The sequence below is a fragment of the Borostomias antarcticus genome (genome assembly GCF_949987555.1).
Source record: "Borostomias antarcticus genome assembly, chromosome: 6".
Classification (NCBI taxonomy): domain Eukaryota; kingdom Metazoa; phylum Chordata; class Actinopteri; order Stomiiformes; family Stomiidae; genus Borostomias; species Borostomias antarcticus.
Genome location: NC_140239.1, coordinates 14,144,828 through 14,156,169, shown reverse-complemented (window position 1 = coordinate 14,156,169; position 11,342 = coordinate 14,144,828). Strand labels below are relative to the sequence as shown.

The following is an 11,342-nucleotide window of genomic DNA, read 5'->3' as shown; positions in this document are numbered from 1 at the left end:
GCGCAGCAGAGCGGGTAGCAGCCTAACAGCACAGAGCAACTGTGATAGTAATTTAACTGATCTAGTCAAAAGGATTTACCAAGATTCGCTCAAAAGGTTAAGTCTGGTTTATTGTGAAAAACATACGAGCGCAAGGACTTCCTGAACAACGAGTGGTTAGTCAGCGAAGTGCCCGTTTGGTCTTCTGCTGTGGCTTATATGCAGTCAAAACACAGGTAAGGTCTTTCCAGGATGTGATTGGCTACTGCATTGTACATCATATGAAATGGCAGGCGTGGCCAAGAGTACAGACATGTGACATGAGAAAAAGGGCGGCAATTGGGGACAAAGGATGGTTATTCTATTGTAGACAGATGGCCTTCTGGAAGCCATTTTGTATGTTAGCACAGCTATGTGAATATTTGGGGGAGGTGATGAATTACAAAAGGAGTGAGAGGACAAAGGTTTAAGGTGTTTGGATGTAAATTCCTGGGTGTTTGGATGTAAATTCCTGGGTGTTTGGATGTAAATTCCTGAACAATCCCCCATTTGTGCCTGAACAGGTACACAAAAATAAAATATAAAATCCAAACACAAAGTTTAAACATTCAGCTATGCTATACATGTGGAAAGGAAATAATCTCTCCACTAGGTGAAAAAAAAAAAAAAAAAAAGATTATTTTCTTTCCACGTGCAAAATCACGCACCAAAACCCCTTGTTTCAGAAATTTGACAGGAAACAAGGTAAAAAAGATGACATGATTATACTATTTATAGTCTAAGAGTGGACAACCATTCACCAAAAAACCTTGATTTAAAGTTTGAACAAGGCAAAAAGATAAATGGTTACCAGTGTAAGAAGGGCAAAAAACCTCTTGGTCAATTTAGAGGAAAAACCCAAACTTATTTATCAACTCATGTTACAACCATTGTAACTCTTGTAAACAAATATGATATTTTTCAAGATAATTTCAAAGTTCATTCACTCTTGTTGTGAATAATCGCATGTAATTTCCTCTGGATCATAGCTTCCATGTTTGCGTCTCTGAATGTTTAATGTAGGTTCCAGTGTGTGCGGTTAGAGGTGCAGTCATTGCTGTTGAGATTTTCCACGTTGTCATACCACAACCACGAGAAGGAGGTGACCGGCAAGGTCAGTCTCCGATTGCTCATCAGAGGAGAGGAGAGTGTGGCGGTGACTGTCAAGGTCACTCTCCGATTGCTCATCAGAGGAGAGGACAGTGTGGCGGTGACTGTCAAGGTCCTTGAGATCTCTGGTTCGGCTGCATGGACCGTCCTCTCAGCTACTTTTGACAGCTATTCCACACAGGCCAGAATGTCCTGGTGCTGATTGTTCCATCTTTGACGGGTAGGTTCCTCCCGCAACATCTACTTCTCTTCCATGTTTTCTGGCCTGTTCTCAGGCTGCTCATCTGCTCCTGGTAGTCTGTCTTCCCATTGGGCAGGTCTGCATAGAGCGGTCAGCCAGCGAGCTCTCGGAAGGTGAGGAGGGAGTCCCTGTCCTGGTCCAGCAGGGTGAAGGTGCGCAGCCAGGGCGCCAGCAGCACGTACAGGCTCTTGAACTGAACCCGGTCCACACGGTACTGCTCCACGTAGGGCCGGCCCGGGTCGTGCTGCTGGAGGGCCACCTCGGCGCTCCCGCTCCCCCAGTACAGGCTGATGAAGTGCTCCGTCTGTGGATCCACAGAAGATGAGAGAGACAAACAGAGACAAAACAGAAGAGAAAAAAGGAGAGTCCTCTGGTCTGGTTTCCCTGTTTCCCTCTTTGGTCAGGAACGGTTATCAGCAGTCTGTTGGGAGATACTCAGAAACATGGTTAAGTGCAAGCTCCTGCTTTGGGGAAAAATTGTGTTATTCAGTCAGGAAAACTTAAACAGGGTGTCTGTTCCAAATGTCATTAGAGCCAGTCTGCAGTAGCCTACAGTGACATCAAGGGCAGTGTTAGAATGACTTTAACACGCCCAGTCCCCAGTCATGATCAAGGCAATTGGATTTGGCTCTAGAATTTCTCTTGCGATTTTATGAAAATACAATAAAATAAACACATTCTTGTCTCAACAAAATAACCCCCCCCCTAAGGGTAGAAACAAATTTCCTGAAGTCAGGATAAAACAGAGGTGGGGGAAAAAAAAATGCATCACTCAAATAAAATGACACTAAAATGAACTGGCTTCATTTACAATTAAGAAAACATCAATTATCAATTAATCAAAAAATCCATCAAAGCTTCATTTGTATAGCTAAAAATTGTATATCTAAAAACTTCCCTCTTCTGCATTTGAGGACAGAGTATTGGGCCCGCTTCGGACAAAAATGGTCTCTTCCCTATGTCATACTTATCTGTCGCTCACAGTGAGTTGGTGACATGGCGTTGGTCCTGCATCTCACGAACCACAGATCGCCCATCTGTAGAGAAACAGGCCGGTAACCCCCATCTCCACCTCCGGTCCTGTGTCGTCTCCTGGTTCGGCACTCACCCATCACTCCCGGAACGACAGTTGTCTGTAAAACACTCAGAAAAACACTCAGCCCCGATGAATGTGCCTCAAACTATAAACATGAGATATTTAACATAAACATTAAAAATATATAATTGGGTTAGGAAATGCTGTATTCAGGTTAAGATACTGGCAAACATTATCTATCCCCCCCACTATCATGTACAAACCTTACGTCCTCAGCTACATCTGTCTCGTCCTGTTTATTTACCTTAAAAAAATAAGTCTATATTGGCTAGTTAAAATCTACCTTGTGGGTTGTTCAAGGGAACCCCAGCAGGTGGCGCCGAATCCCAGGTTGCAGGATTCTCCCTTTCAATTTGCCTGCGGTAACTGCGACAGTTCCTGATCCAGTGACCAGTTTTACCACAGTGAAAACACACGTCAGTTCTGTCTCCGTTTTCGTTTCCCTCCCTCGGTTTCATTCTGTAGTCTATTCTGTTTCTATACCTACGATTCTTGTTCGTGTGACGACCCTGTGGTCGTTGTTGGTTGGGAGCAGACGGAAAAACAGAGTTGGGAGGCGGGGCAGCAGCTGCGGGTGAACCAGTCATAGTTTGGGAAGGATGTGTGAGCTCTGAGTGCCGAGTCGGCGTGATAGAGTTCAAAACGGAATGACTAGGAGGGGGGAGGGGCTCTGAATATTCCTCTCTCTGATTAACTTCGTCAGCTACGCTTCTTTTTGACTTGAAAAAACACTCGTGTGCGAGCATTTCCCACTTCCTGAATGCATTCCAATCTATCGCATTTCCAGGCTCCCTTCCTAACCTAGTCATCTCAAACGCCTGTAACTGAGCCCTAACAGTCGCTAACTCACTAATATTGAGTGTACCGGACAGGGGGAAATCAGAATGCTTCGCCCAGATCAAATACTGTACACAAGCATCATCCCAAAACCTTTGCGCAACAATCTTAGCTGGCCCAGACAGCGAACTAGTATTGGTATTCATAATTAACACAATACCCTACAGCCTATAATTCAAAACTAACGGTGAAAAGAAAAGTATAGTTAAACACAGGCGGGAAATAAACAAAGGAATACAATTTCGAAAGAAACAAAGACACATTAAACCGCTAAATAACTCACCCAGTCAACTGGTCCTTTGTTCTCTGGCTCGATGGCGGATCACCGGGAGAGCGGAGTGGTGTTTTCCTGCGTCTCCCAGACAACCAGCTGGCCTACTGGAAATCTAGCAGTTACGAATTTAACAGTTTAAACAGTGTACAAAATACTTACAATACTTTACCTGGATCCATGGCGCGCTTAACAAACAATACAAGGCAAGAGCCGAGGCTCAAACAGTAAACAACAAACTAACAACCCCGTGCACATACAAGACAGCAAGACAGAGCCGAAACTCCAACAGTAAAACAGCAGACTAACACGGGGACGCAAAACAAAGAACGACCAAAGATGACGAAAAGAGGACGAACACACGACTTAACACACGACAAGCATGCCTGGCTGCACCAGCCACTTAGTCAAAGCTAAACTTAGTTTAGGTTGACTAAACCACCCGGGATCAAAGGGACAAACGCTTCTACCAGAAACGCGGGTCGGACTAACATACCAAAACCACTCCCTGTAGCTACCTTCGTTGAGAAAACAACGGCTCTGCGGTTTTAATTCCACCCGCGACCGGCCAAAGGGAAACCTGTTCTGTGCCAACTCTTTGGCGTATTAACTCAAAAAACCCGTTCTAAGCTGCAACCGATAAACAACCTGAATTGTACATCAACTACAGGGGAACAAATTCACGAGACCAAAACTCACACTTCTTCTGAACTGTTTATACCCTCGTAACGAAACAAGGACGAAATCAAAGGACAATACAATATATAAATATATCTATTGCTGTTCACAACTTCCTTAGATAGTTACTTACTAAATACGTACTAAATACCCACGCCGGGGTTTCTGTTTTCAACAATCCAGACCAACACAATCTGAACCAAAACCATGGCAAATAACAAGCATAAAAGGATTCGTTTTTCAACGTACCGTGAGTTTAGCCGAGTGGAACCAACGGCGGACTTCTCCGAACCAGTGCGCATAGACGCAAAGAGAGAAGTTCCAGAGCGGCTACCGCTCCGCACGTCTGCGTCCTTTGGTTCCACTCCAGGCGAACCCCACGGCAGTAGATCCCGTCCCGAGTCGCCAACTGTGATAGTAATTTAACTGATCTAGTCAAAAGGATTTACCAAGATTCGCTCAAAAGGTTAAGTCTGGTTTATTGTGAAAAACATACGAGCGCAAGGACTTCCTGAACAACGAGTGGTTAGTCAGCGAAGTGCCCGTTTGGTCTTCTGCTGTGGCTTATATGCAGTCAAAACACAGGTAAGGTCTTTCCAGGATGTGATTGGCTACTGCATTGTACATCATATGAAATGGCAGGCGTGGCCAAGAGTACAGACATGTGACATGAGAAAAAGGGCGGCAATTGGGGACAAAGGATGGTTATTCTATTGTAGACAGATGGCCTTCTGGAAGCCATTTTGTATGTTAGCACAGCTATGTGAATATTTGGGGGAGGTGATGAATTACAAAAGGAGTGAGAGGACAAAGGTTTAAGGTGTTTGGATGTAAATTCCTGGGTGTTTGGATGTAAATTCCTGGGTGTTTGGATGTAAATTCCTGAACACAACGTGTTCACGGCATGACGAGCTCCAGAGTTTACAGATTGACTCATTGATGTTATGAGGTTCCCCAGCTATTAGCATTGGGTTTAAATACGAAATATTACCAAATAGGCGCTTTTACTTTTGGAAGTAACCGTCTAGAGCAGAGGTCTCAAACTATAATTGGCTCGAGGCCACTCCTGGTATTGTCAACTCATAGGAGGGCCACTTCAATGTCAACTTCAAGTACTACTAACTATAAGAAAGTGCAATATTTCTGAAAATGTCATTTTTCATTTCCATAACTAGACTCACAAGTCAGTCTCTAAATGTTGTGAGACTATTCCATAACTAACATTTTCATCACACAAATTCAAACCGGTTTCTATACTTTTTAATATATTTTAACGGTTAGTGCAAATGTTTTTTCCTTACTTTTATTTTATCTTGAATAGCCTACATTTGTACTTTATTCTATTTTAGCTGCAAGATGCATCACTACTTTAAGCCTGCCCTGTACTTGCATTTACTAAAGTTCAAGTTTGTTTCCATTTCTTTCCAGACACTTGAATACATTTGCAGGCTACTATTCTATTTCTTGCCAGACACTTATCTTGAAAGACTGCTGAGACGTTAGCCCTCTCAGCTGTGTGGCTCTTTTTTTCATCTCGTCTCCCTACTGTATGACTCACACTGTTCTCCATGTTTAGTAATGAATAGCTCTTGACATTATATTCCTTTAGAACAGCGACTTTGTTCTTGCATATCAGACAGGTACTATTTCTTCCAAACACAAATACTGCAAGGTCCATCTTTCTTGAAACTGTTCAGTTTCAAGCTCACTTTTCTGGCCCTCGGGGGAAACTTTTTTTGCATCCCTCTGTAATATGTCCACCCTCCTATTGCTCTCAGTAAAGCGCATTGTGTTGCCTCTGTGTATGAAATGCGCTATAGAAATAAAGTTTGATTTGATTAGATTTGAACTGTCTGTGTTCCTAACGTTGGTTAACCATGGAAACAGCCTCTCGGTGGCGAGCTGCATTCCGTCCATAGTTCATAGTCGTGTGCAGATTGATTGCACCTGTGACTGTATGCAGCATTCACCTCACGCGCTGCGCACAATAACAGCATTTCACCCCACGTTTGAGCGACTTGAATTTCGCATTGCAGGCCTGCCTGCCGGCGCCGTGTGTACAATAAATAATTTTGCGGGCCGGATTACATAAAATTTCTGCCATCATGTCCCAGGCCGGATGGAGGGGTGGCCCGTGTGCTGGGAGTTTGAGGCCCCTGGTCTAGAGTTTGAGGCCCCTGGTCTAGAGTTTGAGGCCCCTGGTCTAGAGTTTGAGGCCCCTGGTTTAGAGTTTGAGGCCCCTGGTCTAGAGTTTGAGGCCCCTGGTCTAGAGTTTGAGGCCCCTGGTTTAGAGTTTGAGGCCCCTGGTCTAGAGTTTGAGGCCCCTGGTCTAGAGTTTGAGGCCCCTGGTCTAGAGTAACCTGAAGCAAACTAGTAAACTGAGCAGCTCTCAGCTCTTTCACTTTCCTTCGCCAGCGTTCTCTGCAAACTATTTGACTTATTTTCTGTTAGACTTGTGTTCGCCCCAAACGTTTGCAGAAATAAGCGAACGGTCTGAAAGTAGTTTGATGAACTGGACTGACCGTTGGCACACACACTCTGCTTAACAGAGGGACAGAGAGAAGCAGAGCGCTACACACACACACACACACACACACACACACACACACACACACACTGCCCCAGAGGGACAGAGTAGCAGAGAGGGAGAGAGACGCACACACACTGTGTGTGTGTGTGTGAGAGAGAGAGAGAGAGAGAGAGAGAAGAGAGAGAGTCAGTGAGAGAGTAGAGTATTTCAGAGGAGGAAGTTTCATTAAACATCCCTGTGCTTGTGTGTGTCCAGCCTGTCCAGCGGATTGTGATCTGTTCCTCCATGTTCTCTGTGCCTCCCCCAGTAAACTGACCCAGGATAACCGCATGGAGAGCCCGATCCCCATCCTGCCCCTGCCCACCCCCGACCTGGAGACAGAGAGGCTCATCAAGATGAAAGACGAGGAGGTGAGCGTCCATCATGGAGCCCTACAGAACCACACCATACCATACTACACCACCCCATACCACAACACACCATACCATACCACACCACCCCATACCATACCACACCACCACACCATACCATACCATACCATACCATACCACACTACCACACCATACCATACCATACCATACTACACCACCACACCACCCCATACCATACCACACCACCACACCACCCCATACCACACCACCACACCACCCCATACCACACCACCACACCACCCCATACCATACCACACCACCACACCATACCATACCATACCACACTACCACACCATACCACACCACCACACCACCCCATACCATACCACACCACCACACCACCCCATACCATACCACACCACACCACCACACCATACCATACCATACCATACCATACCATACCATACCACACTACCACACCACACCATACCATACCACACCACCACACCACCCCATACCATACCATACCATACCACACCACCACACCATACCATACCATACCACACTACCACACCACACCATACCATACCATACCATACCACACCACCACACCACACCACACCACACCACACCACACCACCCCATACCATACCACACCACACTACACCACCACACCACCCCATACCATACCACACCACACCACACCACACCACACCATACCATACTACACCACACCACACCACACCACACCACCACACCATACCATACCATACCATACCTTACCATACCATACCACACTACCACACCACACCATACCATACCACACCACACCACACCACACCACACCACACCACACCACCACACCACACCACACCACCCCATACCATACCATACCATACCACCACCACACCACACCGCCACCATACCACACCATACCATACCATACCACACCACCACACCACCCCATACCATACCACACCACACCACACCACACCACACCACACCACACCACACCACACCACACCACCACACCACCCCATACCATACCACACTACACCACACCATACCACACCACCACACCATACCATACCATACCATACCATACCATACCATACCATACCACACCACCACACCACACCACCACCATACCATACCACCACACCACCACACCACCACACCACCCCACCCCATACCACACCACCACACCACACAATACCATACCATACCACTCCACCCCACCACCACCCCACCCCATACCATACCATACCACACCACTCCATACCACACCACACCACCACACCACACCACACCACCACCCCATACCATACCACACCATACCACCCCACCCCACCACATACCACACCACCACACCACCACCCCACCCCATACCACACCATACCATACCACCCACCCCATACCACACCACCACACCACCACCCCACCCCATACCACACCATACCACACCACCACCACACCACCACCACACCACCCCATACCATACCATACCACCACACCACCACACCACCCCACCACCCCACCACCCCACCCCATACCATACCACACCACCACACCACACCACCACACCACCCCATACCATACCATACCACACCACCACACCACACCACCACACCCCATACCACACCACCACACCACCCCATACCACACCACCCCACCCCATACCATACCACACCACACCACCACACCACCCCATACCACACCACCCCACCACATACCATACCATACCACACCACACCACACCACACCACACCACACCACACCACACCACACCACACCACACCACTATACCACCCCACCCCATACCATACCATACCATACCACACCACACCACACCACCACACCACACCACCGCCTACCACCCCACCCCATACCATACCATCCCACACCACCACACCACACCACCGCCTACCACCCCACCCCATACCATACCATACCATACCACACCACCACACTACACCACACCACCCCATACCACACCACCCCACCACCACACCACACCACCCTATACCATACCATACCACACCACCACACCACACCACCTTACCCCATACCACATCACCACCCCACCACACCACACCACCCTATACCATACCATACCATACCACCCCACACTCACTAATGTGATGCGTTACGCTACAAAATCATACAATACAATATGATACGATATCAAACTACAACATCCGATGCCATATGATATCATACGATGTGATACAATGCGTTTTTTGATACCAAAAACATACAATGCCGCACAATCAGCAACATACTAATAACACAACACACACAACACAACACACAAACACACAACACACACAACACAACACACACACAGAACACACACAACACAACACTACACACAACACACACACAACACACAACACACACACAACACAACACAACACACATTATGTCAGTAGATCGGAAATGTCTTCCTACATTATAGAAAATCCAGATTTTCAGTGCAGCTGTTATAATTTTCTCCTTTCTCTCCTCTTTCTCTCCTCTTTCTCTCCTCTTCCTCTCCTCTTCCTCTCCTCTTTCTCTCCTCTTCCTCTCCTCTTCCTCTCCTCTTTCTCTCCTCTTCCTCTCCTCTTTCTCTCCTCTTTCTCTTCTCTTTCTCTCTCTCCCCCCTTTCTCTCCCCCAGCTGAAGAGGATGCAGGAGATGCTGAATAAGATGCAGCAGCAGATTCATGACCAGGACCAGTGATTTCTCAACAGCCCCCTGCTGGCCGGCCCCTACACTACACCCAGACTGGCAGACAATGAATGCATCAACACTACTACAGTATACACATCATTCTACCAACACTGATGGGGCAAACCTGGGCTATAAATCCATCTGTCCTTTTTGGTGCTTTGTATATTTTGTCTGCCTGGAAAATAATGTGGTGTAAGAGTTTGTTTTGTTTTTTCAACTCTACTTTGTGTCCATTTGAGCCCCTTTATTCATATTATTAATGGTCTTAATATAATGTTGTTATGACATAATATAAACCTGTAATTTAACAGACTGCTAAATGTTTCTAATTTATGAATATGATGCTGAACCTTTTGGGATATTTTGTCAGGGTATGAATTTAAGCATAACAAGATGTTTTGTATAGCAGCTTGGTTTGTTGCTGACCTTTACATTTGAATCTAGATATTTGTTTGTATTCATGTTGTGCATGCGTGTGTGAGTGCGTGTGTGTGAGTGTGTGTGTGTGTGTGTGTGTGTGTGTAACACCCTCTGGATATTATAAAAATGTCCATTTCTGTTCTCAGAGGCACCTGGTAAAGTACATACATACAGTACGTACTGTATTTTTGCTGAAAGGTACAAATTTACCTTTAATTCTCAAAAAATTGGCAACATTCTGGCCGTTGAAAGCAAACTCTTTTCTAACATTTTTTCGCATTGACTGGCAAGATTGAAAATGCACTGAGGGACTGTGACTAAAGACATGTCTCCTGTCACATGATGAGGGAGTAGCGAGTGCATGAGTGAGCATGACAGTTTCACATGAGGCCTGACGGCTCAGAGCGGAGGCTGTGTGTGTCCGTGTGTGTGTGTGTGTGTGTGTGTGTGTGTGTTTGTTCTAATGCTTTGTAACCTCCACCTTGTTACCACTATGGGATGGATGGTTCATATTGCTGAGCTCTGAAGAGGGCGGGGTCCTGCTCCTGGTTTAAATGGCGGCCATGTTATGAGTGAGCATGGCATGCTGCAGTGCAGGGGTCCTACAAGGGTGTGTGATCATGTGAGAGAGATTGTGTGTGTGTGTGTGTGTGTGTGTGTGTGTGTGTGTGTGTGTGTGTGTGTGTGTGTGTGTGTGTGTGTGTGTGGGTGGGTGGGTGGGTGGGTGTGTGTGTGTGTGTGTGTGTGTGTACATGCCCCTGAGAGAAAGTGGAGGTATGCATGACATGGGTGCCTGACCTGACCTGTGTGTTCCTCCTGTCTGTACTTAGACAGTCATTCCTCTGACGTGTATCTCTCCCTGTCTCTCCATTCCTCTGAGGTGTATCTCTCCCTGTCTCTCCTGCTCTCTCCTGGCTCAGTAGAACTGTGCTGTCTGTCACCAGGTGATCATGTAAACAGCTGGTTCCCTCCAGACATGGGAGTCCCAGTCTAAACCCAGGTTGTTATAATGACAAATAAACTGACTTGATTCATATCCTCAAACCCCCCCTGTGT

General features: G+C 46.5%; 1 protein-coding gene across 2 annotated transcripts in view; it reads left to right on the top strand.

Moving 5' to 3' along the window:
• septin5a (septin 5a) overlaps window positions 1–9,875 on the top strand; it is a gene marked incomplete at both ends in the record, with an annotated part of 37,114 nt that extends 27,239 nt beyond the window's left edge. For both annotated transcript variants that reach the window (XM_084439816.1, XM_084439815.1), the window contains 2 exons: window positions 7,089–7,191; window positions 9,813–9,875. In XM_084439816.1, coding sequence (XP_084295942.1) covers window positions 7,089–7,191; window positions 9,813–9,875 — 166 coding nt within the window. The remainder of the gene's footprint in view (window positions 1–7,088; window positions 7,192–9,812) is intronic.
• Window positions 9,876–11,342: the final 1,467 nt, after the last annotated feature.